Consider the following 14,722-nt stretch of genomic DNA (forward strand, 5'->3'; position numbering starts at 1 on the left):
AAGAAGTCCATTTTTTTCTAAGCACCCACATCCCCTAAACATGATTTTTTTTATGGTAGCATTTAGAGTGAACTACAAATTTGGTGCTTGTGGTGATTTGAAACTTACAAAATGACCATCATAATTTGCAAGACCGTTTGGATTTGGTCCCTACGTCGAATGACCGTTAAAATTTGTCGGGTTTTTTTGTCCTTTATCAAATCAGAAACCACAAGGACTAAAAGCAATTGAAACTGCATAAAATACAAAAAATCGATAAAAGAACGAAAATAACCGTCATTTAATGAAATTCATTCACGGCTGTTAAAGTATGAGAGACCAAATCCGGACGTTTTGACGAACCATGATGGCTATCTTACAATTTCAAAACTGAAGGGACGAAAAGTGTTATTTCTGACAAACCTTTGGACCAAATTTGTAGTTTAGCCTATAATTTTCAAGTATTTTTCCTTCGTTTTCCACACACAAATTCTCAAATTATGTAAACATCGTCAAGGAAAACATTTACAAGTATTTTTACACAAATTCTCAAATTATGTAAAAACCGTCAAGATATTTCATTTTAGTCTTAAAACCTTGAAACTTATTGACATACCTTAATAACCATGGGATCAAATGGCTCTTTTGTTACTTTTTTTTTTGCTCTTTATTCACATGTGGTACTTGTATCAAATGGATGTGACATTGGCTATTAACCATGGTGGATCAACTTTGTATGTGTCTTTTTACAACAAAGTACCGAAATCCATTCGATCACGATATCAAATCTACCCCAAAAAACAAAACTATTTGCAAGTTTTGATCAATGGTAAAGATGACATATCAGCCAACAATCCATGAAATGGAAAAAAGACAGTAAACTTTATATCTTTTTGTACTATTTTTTTCTTTTTCAAAGAAAAAAAGGTCGATCTAGGCTCCTTCCTTTCCACCGTACAGTTGACGTAGCAGGTACTACAGGCCCTATGTCTCACACGTTTAACCGTAGAGTTGCCATAGCAAGTACTACGGACCCTATGTCTCTCGCGTTTAGCCATATAATTAACATAGCAGGTACTACAGGCCCTACGTCTCATGCGTTTAACCGTATAGTTGCCACAACAGGTACTACAGGCCCTATGCCTCACGCATTTAACCGTATAGTTGTCGTAGCAGGTACTACGGGCCCTATGTCTCACATTGATTGAGAAGAGAAAAGAAGATACGAGCTTTAAGATGACACATGAAACCATAAAATAGAAGATTTTTATTCCACAAAAGGGGACACATGGAACATAGAAACACTTGGTTCAATAGATTTAATACAATAACATTAATACAATAAAAAGGGTTAGTTCTGGAGGAGGAGATTATTGGGGAATTACATTTAATTTATAATTTTCATTTTTTAAATTAATAATTAGAAAATAAAATTACCACCATAACCCCAACACTTTCCCTCCCTTGTCTCATCCAATGACCAAAATACCCTTACAAAAGTTGCACTTTTACCCCCTCCTCCTTCATCTATTTACATGACAAGGGAGAGAACAAAATGGCTGCTTTTCTTCCCAAATCACACATTAATTACTAATCAACACATAATTAATCATCCTCACTTCACAAGCTCCGATATCCACCCAACATCCGGGTTCGGACCTTCTCCCGGACTATCCACCCCATTCTCTTTGCTCAGCTTTTCAAACATCTTTGCCCTCAAATCTCTCCCGGATTCCACCCTTTCCATCGCCGGTTCTTCTTCCCAGATCTCCGAAAACCCGACTCCACGGGTCACGGGTCGGGTCGGGGTCGACGGCAGGCTATAGAAACCCGATCGGGGAGAAGCAAGGCTCCGACCCATTTGCAGGTTCCATGGCGTCACCATGGATGGGGTTTTGTTGAGCTGCAATCGCCGAAGAGATGATAACATATCGCTCACCGACACTGAACCCAACGACCGGCTGAGCGAACTGTCCATCGGAGACATCGGTGGTGAGTCAGACGGCGGTGTGGAAGTCTCCGACGGCGAGGAGAAGAACGCCGGGAGGGTTTTTAACGACGACCCATCGTAAGAGTCGGTGTGGGGACTCACTACACGTAGTTGCTCCGGCGTGTGAGCAAAGAAACAAACTCGACGGCGGCAATTAACGCCGTCCTTACACGGCTGAGTACGGTAGCGGTGTGGGTGGAGCCAGCACTCGAAAACACCGTGAGCAAACTCACAACCGTCGCCTTTCTTACAGTTTCCCTTCCGAAACTCAGGGCAAGCGGTGCCGGAGTAACTGTACTTCCGGGGATCTCGCCGGCGAGCTTTCTCACCAGGATGAGCGTACGGACAGTCGGTCCAATCATGCGACCGACCACGAGAACATTTTCGTACCTTAAATTCGTACATCCGAAAGCTATCGCAAGCGTACGCCTCCGATGTGATGTCGAAATCCGTACAACCCGACCCCGACCCTTCTCCGTCGAGATCTTCTTCAAGATAGCGGCGGAGTGCGGCGTCGCTACGGAGGAAATAAGCATAGTCTTCCATGGAGGTGAGGCTGTTGATGGCATTGGGACTGCGAGGAGAAAAAGGTGAAATTCCGGCTACCGGATCATCCATCATCGTCGTCCATGGCGGTACATGAACCATCATGCCATGCTGGTTTCCATCTCCGACCATTTCTTCTTCACTTGATGAGTTGTTCTCCAATTTATGGTTATGGTGAAAGTTGGGATTTGCAGGTTTTGAGGGTTTCCACTTCTTCCATATATAAACCACTGGGAGATAGTGGTTATGGGGTGGTGGGGGTTTTCTTAACCATGGTTAATAATTAATAAAGTATAACTACTAATTTTTCACTTGTTTTATATAAATACATTTTCATGTTGGAAAAGCGCTTCCTGTGGTATTTCATAATTTAAGATTTGTGTCTCACGTCAAGTGATATAATATAATATAATATAATATTTAATTTTTTAATATAATATTTAAGTTATCTTATAAGGTTTTATCGTAGTTTTTAAGACTTAAGGTTTAATCTTATACATTTAGAACCTTGTTTTGAAATATAAAAGTCCATATAAAAAAGAAATATCAAATAAATTATTTTGTAATTTTTAACCAATGTTTATATTTTTATACTAAAAAAATCCCAGTTTATATCTTATTTAAGGTAATAGCAATGTCAGCTTTTGACGATAGAACAGTTAGTAAAGGGACACGTTGACTTTAATAGTAAGTTTCGTGAATATGCTCAACTAGTTTTCTTATATAGAATGTTTTTTAGTATATAAAGGTGTATCTGCTAAACTTTGACGGGTGATCCTAAACATTAAAAAAATACAAAAAATCATTAACCAAAAAACTTAAAAAATCTCTTAAACGAAGGAATTCGACTAAAAAAATATCAGATGACTTTGCAAGCCTTTGATCCAGCATAAAGGTGCACTCGCTCCGCAAAAATTCCATGTCTGCCACTCATGATTTTGTCCAAAATAAGATAGGCCCTGTGATCGATCTCAAGCACTGAGTGAGCAAAAAGACAAGTTTCGTGTGAAGTGGGTTGAGATTATCAGTAATCAATTATTTTTCCATGATAATATGTCGACATAATTTATGATTAAAAATAATGATAGTGATATATGTAGTGAATATTAATTTAAAATAAACATGGGACGCGTTAAGTTTGTTTCTAAGGTAAGCGGTTACAATAAGGAGAGATGGTAAAGTGACAAGAATTAAGGGAGGGTAGGTCTTGTTGGATGTATGCCACGTGTATGTGTAGACACGTGGAAGTCTAGTAGTGGACCTTGAGGAAATTAGGTGTCATGGAGATGGTAATGAGTAAATAGAGTGATAATTGAAACCCCATAGAGTTCCAAGGGCGGTGGAGCGTTAAATACGCAATGAGGACAGGGACCTCGTCGACATTTCACCCCTTTTTTCTGCTAAAGCACCCCTAAATTGGGAAATCATAAATATTAAAAGGAAAAAAAGATATATACAAAAACTCATTTAAACAAAGGTGGGTTTGTTTTTGGCACGATCTTGGTTGCGGGTCAAGTCGTCCTTACATCATTAAGCCCTCTTACATATGATAAGGGTGTTGTTGATGTGATACTATAATCCATCAAGACCATCACATGTGATGCTAAATCATAGACGCATACAACTTTTAGCACGACCTAAGTCGTAGAACACGTCTTGTCCTCTCATGCGTATTATCACATGTGATAAGGGTGTTCTCACGTTTTTGTAAAATGAACGTGTTCTTGTTTCAACCTTCACACACACACACACACACACATATATATATATATATATATGGGTTGGTTCAAATGTTAATCAAATTTATTGAGGTTAACTTTGTTAACTAATCTTGGCCATTGATCTTTGAAATTTGTGGCTAAAATCATTCATGACATAAAGTGTAATTAATTGCATACATAGACAAGGTAACACAAGTGAACAATTTTTACAAAGGGTATTTTGAGAAAAGATTTTAGTTGTCTATTAATGACAATGAGATGTTTTGTAACTGCCCATTAATAACAATGTAACTATCTTATAATTAATTTCGTCATCGAATCAAAACCAACAACAAGATTCCCGACACCAGATTCTTTTACGGTTTTTTTTGTTTATGGTTCATATGTGAACAAGTATTCGATATTTATGAAAATTGTTCATGTGTGAATAGGGGTGTATATGGAAAAAGGTCGTAAACAACACAAGTGTGCATATATGTCAATTTGTGTTTGTGTTTGTATTTGACACAAGGGTTCATATATGTCGATTTGTGTTCATAATTGACACAAGGGTTCACATATGTCAAGTTGTGTTTATATAGTTGTACAAATGTTCATATATGTGAATTTGTGTTCATATAGTTACACATGTTTATCATCTTTCGTATGTTCATATGTGTCAATATGTGTTCATATTTATACCAACTGTACATATATGTCAACCTGTGTTCGTAATTGACACAAGGGTTCATATATGTCATTTTGTGTTCGTAATTGACACAAAGGTTCATATATGTCAATTTATGTTCGTAATTGACACAATGATTCATATATGTCGAATTGTGTTCATATGGTTGTACGAATATCCATATATATGCATATGTGTTCATATGACCACACATATTCATCATTTTTCCAATGTTCATTTTGGTCAATATGTGTTCATATTTATATCAACTGTACATATAGGTCAATCCGTTTTCGTAATTGACACAAGTGTTCATATATGTCAAATTGTGTTCATGATTGACACAATGGTTCATATATGTCGAGTTGTGTTTATATGGTTGTACGAATATTCCCATATGTGAATTTGTGTTCATATGGTCACATATGTTCATCATCTTTTGTATATGTCAATTTGAACGATACCGAAAACTTTACTACCGGGGCTCCTCCACCAATCACAAATTCATAAACACTAGAGATAGAAAATCAATATTAAAAAAAATAACAAGATTAATAATAAGTTAACACAAATCATGAGATTTTATTATTTTGTAGCTCTCAATTAATGCTATACGAGTTACATAAAAAAGAAAATCAAATATATACCCTTGTCATTAAATTATAAGATGAATATGAACATAATACTAAGATGTATTGTGATTGATTAAAAATGACTAACAAAGTTAACACAATAGTTTATATTACTCAAAACCGGTTAATCTATCAACACTCCTTTTTAGGACATCAACAACCGACATGTGTAAATGGTTATTTCCGTCCAACCGACCAAGATCTTTTGTTATGTGAAGAAGATTGACACACGTCGAGGAGCATTGTTCATGGGGGACGTTTCTGCGACAAATATCGAGCATTGATCTCAATGGATGGTATTGTTGAATCTGAATGTGTTTAAACATCTTGAAGGTAAAAAGTGAACGGTGATGAATGTAGAGTTTTCTTTTTAATGGATGGTCGAGGTCGAAGTCGCGGTCATGGGGTAAGAAAAAAGAAAGAGGTGGAAAGGAAGGGACACTTATCACTTGACGTATCTTTAATGGATATTAATTTTAAAAAAGGAAATGTGTCAGAACAAAAAAGAGTAAAATATATTTAGTTATTCAGTACCCCAATTTCATCATGAATAATTATCAGACAATTATATTTTATTTTATATTGTATTATAAATATCTTTGAATCATTTTGTATCACTTGATTATTCTTCATAAAACAGTGAGGAAGATTATTATAAGAAAATAGATGGTTGGAGTTGGAGTGTTGTTAAATTAATGAATGGTGATATAAAAAAGTAGGAATAAAAACAAGTGTCGAGATCCTATTGCAAAGGGTTTATATACGTGGGAGATAGGGATTTTAGAAGAACACGTATGGTTAATTGGTATCTAATTATAGAATAGGATACGTGTAAAGACAAATGAAGACATTTTTAATACAAGTAACATGGCTTGTCATTTTACTTCTTTTGACCACTATATTATATCAACTACTCCATAAATAGCAATAATACACCATGATTTCTGTGTTTTTTATATATATATATTTGGGATCATGTGAAAACCGATATGTTTTTGTGAGACTTGTGATAACATTTTTTCACTTGAAACTTTACAGTAAAACGTTGGAAATGTAACTTTCACAGTGTTTTTGTAATTTGTTGTGAAAGTTCAGATTTTTTTTATCTTTACAACGTTTTGCTGTGAAATTTCAAGTGTAAAAAAGTGATCTCACAAAAACAATATGTTGGTCTCACCTGAACCTAACTAACTATATATATATATATATATATATATAAACACTTGAATAGGGTTGGGTTTCGGTGAGAAATAAGTTAAATTGAAAAGCGTGGGAATGTATCTCCAACATTGGATGCATATTATGATATGATGCATTGAGATGCACATATCAAATCTCATATCAAACATGATTTATAAATTAGCTTAAAATTAAAGATAATCAATGGTTCAGATTTCTTATTACACTTCTCACCTTAACCATCATTCTCCCACGATCCTTTGCCTACTTTTGTACATTTGGCATCTTTCAAAAGGTATATTGTATTGTATCATTTTGTTCCCTTATAAAACAATGTCATTACTCATATAAAATTATTATTAGCAATCAATTAAGGACGCTAAAGAGGTAAATATATATATATATATATATATATATGTGTGTGTGTGTGTTTTATTTTAAAATAAGGTTTTTGTAATTAAAATAAAAGGGTTAGATTTCTCGATTTTAGTAAAATAATATTTATATTAAAAAAAGAAAAAAGAAAAAGAAAGGAAAGCATGTGCAATGGATGAATAATTGATGCGTTGGCATGGCAGGTGTCCAAATCATACCGAAAATAGTCATATCCTAAAAATTCAAGAAAAGAGATATTCAGAAAAACCGATTTGTTGTCTTGTTATGATGGAGGTAACGACTTCAAACATAACCAGTTTTTATAGTGTGACAGGTGGTGTGTTATAAGCCCTGGGAACAAATTCACCGTCGTATGGTTGTACCAAAATTTAGATATTTATAGACGGAAATTAATAAAATTTTAATTTTAATTTAATGTAGGGAGACACGTGTGGGTTAGCCCATTTTAGCATGATAAAGAAGGCCATGTCTCTTAGATTTTTTTACTATAAAAGGACAAACAACCCCCTCTTTTGGGGAACATCCCATCCTTTTTTTATCCATTTATGTTATGTATATGATTATTCCACTTTTTTTGGTATTCAGTTAACGTATTTAACAAATAATAATCCCCTTTACTCGTATCTTATTATTCCATTTTACATAATTATTAAAATCTAATATTTTTTTATTTTTTTAATATCAATACTTTTTTTTTTAAGAATCGATATTTGATTATATTAAAAGTAGACATGAGAATCGGTTCCGATCTGTTGGGGACTTGGTCCACCCGTTTCGAACGGGGATAGGGATCATCGTTTGGCTCAAACCGAGGATAGAGACGGGTATCGCACTCTCCATTTCGTCATGTACCTGTGTATATATTAATTAATAAATTATATTATTTATTATTTATTTCTATTAAATTGCTAAGCAATAATTTTTATTTCAATATATTTTGGGTACTGAATGTGGTTTTTGATATTATTCGATATGTTTTGGTTCATGTAATGTTAATAAATTTAACTTCTTTTGGTTTTTGATATATTAATTATTATATGATAATGTATATTTTTTGTATTAAATTAAAATTCTTATGTGAGATTTAAACATGTGTAACGTCTCACACATTTGATTTAAAAAAAACTTACAAAAAGAGAAGAAAAAAAATCCCCGTTTCCTTATTGAAGACGGAGATGAGGATGTGATCAAATTCCCCGACATAATCAAGAACGGGAAACAGAGACAACAATAGGGGATGGGGGTTCGGGGTCCCCGCTCGATTACGATGCCTAGATAAGACATCTTAAAACATTAAAAAGCACATAAAAGATATTATGTTTAGTAAAAGAGAATCAAAGTATGGATTAGAGAAAATAAAAAATTAGAGTATATCTTGTTTACATTTAACAAAAAAAAATATTGTTGTATCTTTTACAATTTTGAATTTAAATTCTTCTCAGATATATATAATGTTGGGTTCAACGTGATATCTGTATTCGTTAAGCCGTAAAATCATAAAATAACCTCAAATTCCATAGCAAAAGGAAAAATTTCATCTTTTACAAATATACGCTTTAAAAATATAATGTTTATAATGAAATTAGATAATTTTGTAATTTTAATAATATTTTAAATGGTTTTAATTTATTTTCTTTCATTTTTTTTTCCATTTTCTCCTGCATTTGGAACGAATGTTTTGGAAATAAACTTATCATAATTTTTCTTCAGTTTTCTTCTCTCTCTCTTAAAAAAAGTTTTGAGAACATGATTTTTTTCACTTTCTTCCCGTTTCCTTCTCTTTCATTTTTTTTCTTTGTAAAAATGGTTTCAAGAACACAGCGTTATAGTTATTTATATGCTCTTACGAGACTCATAAAAACAGTTTGGTCGCACATGACCCAAATTTTTATATATAAATCACATTTAGGGATCGTTTACCAAACACTTACTCGGATAAGCGTTTACCAACTCACATTACATTTTTTTTGTAAGGGTGTCCGGGCCAAAGCCCGACTAATCCCCAGCAAATTTGGAGGCTAAACATGACCCCACTTTAAATGTCGCCAACACTCCCCTCCCAGGGCTCGAACTCGGATTCATGACTATGCCATGCCCAAGCCTTTACCACATTACCTTTGCCGGATAAATATGACAAGGACCAAGAATCTTACCTAGTAAGATCGAGACAAGAACCGAGAGTCTTACCCGTTAGGTGAAGGGGACGACTCTTAATATGGTTAACATTTATCGGATAAATTATTGCATACAATACTGTTTTTGTTGACTAAAATCTTACAGGCAAGTAAAATGATATTGTTGAGTTTTAACGATAAACACCCCATTAATGTATTAGGTGACTTGATTGTTTGCAACTTAAAACTGAAGCATGAGGTGTAGTACTACCTAATTCATTATTATTTAATATTTGTAAATTCTGATTTTAGCATAATCATTTTTTTTGTGACTGCAATTTATTTGAGATCGATTAAATAACACAGTTAATAAAAGATAAGTAAAGATATACATAGTACGTTACTCACGTATGTTGTTTATATCATATCTGATTGCTTTAAAACGGTCAAAGAGTCGCACCCCTTTACAAGGTCCAGGGGACATGTTTATTTAAAGCTGAATGAAACTTCAGAAGGTTGAAAAACCATCTTGACTAAGTATGAATCAAAAGTCTTTGGACTCGGAGCTTATGAGTTTTAAGTTTTGAGCCTTTGAGCCTTCTGAACTTGGTGCTTCATGCTCATAGTTTTTTGTCAGTTGCGACTGATGCTCTATCTTATCCATTAATAGTTGTAACTGTCGTCCAGTTACGTATTAACTGTGTGACCATTCGTAACCATAGATCTCTCATATAAATATGTAAATGTGGAATTCAGGTGTATACAAGAACTCGATTTTATAACATTTGAAATTGGAGTTTTTATCTGAATTATCCAATACAAAACTCGTAATACCTGATACTTATGGAAACTATTTATTATACCCGATATTTAATATGATATATACATAGAAAGAGAAAGATGAGTGATCAAATGCAAACCACCCAATTTGTTGTGCAAACCATACTCATCCGTCGATTTCATTGTTTAATCTTATGAAAATTTTTAATCTTGTGAATTTTTTTTTTCATACAATACTTTTTTTATAAAGTTGTTTCATATATGGTTATAAAATTGTTTCATATAATACTTAATGAAACTTGTTCATGTGTTTATCTAAAATTAAAATAATGAATATGATAATATCATTGATTAACATCATCTATTAATAAAAATTATTAGTCAAGCTCTTATAATTATAAAAAATAAACAAATTAAAAAATTATAATTAACTAAAATAAAATTTATATGACTTATACAAATAATATGGTTTATAAAGTAAACTTCTATCTCTATATATATCCAATTTAAAGGTTGTTGGGTATATTTAATTTACAAATTTGAATACATCTTTTAACGAAATGCGTTTATTGATTTCTATGTCAGAAACACTTGGCGTTTGTTAGGTACATTTATTTGGTTTTTAATAAATTATTTACCTTTTAAAAAAATTAACCCAACCCAATTTAAATCAAACCGTACTGATTGCTCGATTTTATATTTTGATATATTAAAATATTTTTTTAACTTTGAATATATTATTTATGTATTTATAATTTTTTTTTATCATCAACCATTTGATACAATTTATCCACACTTTTTATGTATATCACATTCAGTTAATTTTCTCAATTTATATATATATATGTCCATAGTTACTGAACGTATATACGAATTAGTTATATAGAGATGTTAGTAGATTGAAAATATGCGTATATGAAGAGCGTATGTGTTAATGTAATTGTCTAATGTATATATTAATAAAACTCAACAATCATTTTAAATCCAAGAAAATAAAATGATATCGATTTCATCGGATTGAGTTGAATTCAAATAATGGTAACCCAATATCAATCTAATACCTATGGTTTAAAAAATTTACAACTCGATTAGATATCAGGTTGCTTCGGATTAAATTATTTTATGTTGAGTTAAATTAGATTAATCAGGTTGATCGGGTTTTTAAACACCCCTATTAAAAGATCCACCCTCATGTAAATATCAAAACCTAGAGAACACTTTGAAATAACGGATTATTTTGTCATTAAAAATTTAAATGTTAAAAGAAAATTTAAACGTAACTTCAATAATAAATAATTATTGAAAATAAAAATAATGGCTTAAAAAAATCCAATAATTTTGCTTTAATAATGATAATTTTGAATAATGATGTGGTGAAGGAGATTAAATCTGAGCCGTATCGTACAGGCGGCTGGTACGAGAAGCACCATCCACGTAAACCCCCACTCATAGGCACGTGATAACCCTGTACTCGGCTTTTCTCCACGGTTCACGTGTCCCATGCTCTTTTATCCTTTGGTCCTACACCTTCCACGTGGCAATCCCTCCTTTGTCGTTATCTTTACATATTCCCTTATCTCTCTGACTATGTACATGAATGTACAACTATGTACATGAATGTACAACTTTCTATGCATAGATTACGACTCCTATTATCTTATCCAAATCGACACAGCCAAAAAAAGGTAAAGCAAAAGATGGTACTTGGAAATTATTTGAGTTTTTATCCGAAAATTTACATAAATAGTCAAAATTAAAATAAAGGGTAGGGATTGTTTGTTTACCTTTTAATAGTTTTATTAAAAGACAATATCTAAATCGTTAAGAGGTGAATCTTGTTTGGTAAAAAAAAAGTCTGACTCTTAATGGTTGTAAAACTCTCTGAATGATTTTGTATCATAGATCTCCCTTAACCATTAAGAGACATAATTTCATTTTACATAATTACCATACAATTATATTTTATTTTACACTATATCATGAGAGTCTCTTAATCATTCTGACCACTTAATCATTCTGCACCAAACCATTCAGTTAATTTTCTCAATTTATATATATATGTATCAGATCAATCAATGTAAAAAAACGCAGTTTCATAAGATGAGAGATATTAAAAGTGATCAAAAATATACATTTTTTCTTATATTTTTCACTTAACTCTTGTATTTTCATGCCAATTTACATGCACCGACATACGGTTTTGAAAAATGGTAATAAATTGATGATGAATTTAGTTTTAGGTATGACGAATAATATACAATAAATATGTGGATTCAAAGATTTCAGAAGTTTGAACCCCACGAATGTGACTTCCCACGTTTACCCAAAAATATATAACGTCTTTATTTTTGTTTGATCCAAAAATAACGAAATACAAAATCATAAATTTTCATGTGAGAATATGTAAGTACAATAATTTATATAAATGGGTTTTTATTAAATTGATAATTTATTAATATTATATATATATATATATATAAATATATATATAACATTTATATACGGTAAATAGAACAAATAAACTTACATATTGTTAGGTCAAAAGTCATTTGATGTAAATATTGTATGTTGTTTGTCTCTTTGTATTTAAATTTTCAATGAATGATTATCATAATGACATTGAGATATATTATGTTATATATACACAGAAAGAGAGGATATCTTCTAAGAACGAGTGCATCATGTGTTATTCATATTGTTTTTTTTTCATCCAAAGTTTTTTTTTTTCAAAAAGGGACGGACCCGTTGATTGGACTGAAACCATTGTTTTTAGATGGTTTTTCAAACATGTCAATATTTATGATTGTTATACTTACTTTAATCTTTTAGGGAGTGTTTGGTGTCTAAACATGATAGGATAAAATTGAACAACTGTTCAATGTTTGGTAAGATAAAACTGAACAAAATAATGACCAATTTTCCTCTGATGAGTTATTTGTTTTAATTAATTTATGTAATTTATTAAATTATAATAGAATAATTATTTTTTATAACAAAATATATCATTTGAAAATTTTCATCAAAACAATTAAAATGACATCAAATAAACAGTTTATGTAGTTTCAAGTTTTTATTTTTTTCTCTTTTTTACATCATTTTTTGTTATAAATATATAGTAAATTAAGAATAATAAAGAAACTGTATAAAAACAATATTTTGAGGACAGAAAAATAAAAGATTAAGAAACATAAAATACGATAAATAAAATCTAAAGAATGCATAAAATGTAAAAAAGGAGACATATTTGATGTTTTAGAAGATAATTAAATTTTATTTTAAAGATATATTTGTAAAATACAAGTCTGTTCAACCTTTTTCCATCATGTTCTATAGGGTAGGGATGAAACAAGTATGTTCGACTGTTCCTGTCTGTTATACATAAAATTCATGTCAAACATAAAACAGAAATCTCTGTCATGTTTTGTCCAGTATATCAAAAGCACCCTTAAGAATTCCGGTACATCGACACTTAAATATTAACGTCATTCAAATCAAAATGTTCTCAGAGACTTACTTTTTAATTCACAAAATAAATTATAAAAGAAGAAAGTGAGATAGAAGATAGGGGACATGGCTTCTTTATCCTACATATCTCCCCATATCCGACCATATCTTACCATTTAATTCGTATTGGTTATTTAACTCCTTGTCTATGTTGTTTTTACGTATTTTCTGTTACTGATCTTTAATACTTCAGTATTTATCAGAAATATATTCAAAAATAAGAAAACAATGAGTTATAAGATGTTGACATAAAGATAAACATAAATTGTTGGAACAAAATCTTGTATAGATTTTGAAGTAAAAATAATCATGGTTTTATGAATATAATAATGATTATATTTGTTAATTAATTTGGGATAATGAGAGAAAGTAAAGTTGGTTTAAAATTGCCAAATGGGGTTATGTGATTGGTGGTTAGTGATTATGGGAAATTGACAAATATAGAAAAAATAATGTATGAAAGAGGTGGGATAAAGACATGGCCTAAATGTTGAGTTGGTAGTGAGGAGACATGTGTTGTGTAGGCCCACCCCCACCCCACCATTTATGTTTGTGGCTATTATGCATTCCTCTACTTGTGGTTTATATTTTTCCCATTATAATATATATATACAGGATCACGTAAGATCGTGAGAGCATTTTTTTACATTTGAAACATCACAGTAAAACACTGTGAACAGATCGTTATGTCTTTCATGCGGATTTAAACTTACCCGACAAGGAATTTCCCCATTCACGTTTTTTTTTATTATCACTGAATATATCTCTTTACTTGTATAAAACATATTTTTTTTGACAAAAAGTAATTACTGAATCACTTCCCGGTGGCGTGTTTCGGGTTCGTTTACATTTTTTATGTCTAACAGGATTATTAATCACTTGTTGGATTTATTCGGGCCAATCAAACCCAAACGAACAAAATGTTGAATTGAATCGGCCCAACATTCAATGCAAATCGAAGCATATGGTTGCCGGAAAAATCAGACTATTCGAGGGAGCTGACGTGGGTAAAACTTATCATATACTGTTGTAAACGTCCACAATAGCTCCTAATTAAAACTTAAATAGTAACTTCACTGTTATGTGTCTCACATTATTTAAAATATTGATATTTATCATATAAACTACTTAAACTTTGAAATGTTGTTTTATAATAAATAATTATAAAAAATTACGCTTTTAAGGACCGTTATTAAAAAAATAAAAATATATAT

At 31.6% G+C, this 14,722-nt stretch overlaps 1 protein-coding gene across 1 annotated transcript; it reads right to left on the reverse strand.

Moving 5' to 3' along the window:
• Window positions 1-1,227: 1,227 nt before the first annotated feature.
• Window positions 1,228-2,790, reverse strand: LOC112507354 (zinc finger CCCH domain-containing protein 20). Its single transcript, XM_025111908.1, has one exon. It carries the CDS (start codon window positions 2,645-2,647, stop codon window positions 1,595-1,597), a length of 1,053 nt encoding a protein of 350 aa, XP_024967676.1. The 5' UTR covers window positions 2,648-2,790; the 3' UTR covers window positions 1,228-1,594.
• Between the last annotated feature and the right edge of the window lie 11,932 nt (window positions 2,791-14,722).

The sequence above is a fragment of the Cynara cardunculus genome (assembly GCF_001531365.2).
Source record: "Cynara cardunculus var. scolymus isolate 2C chromosome LG 2, CcrdV1, whole genome shotgun sequence".
NCBI lineage: Eukaryota > Viridiplantae > Streptophyta > Magnoliopsida > Asterales > Asteraceae > Cynara > Cynara cardunculus.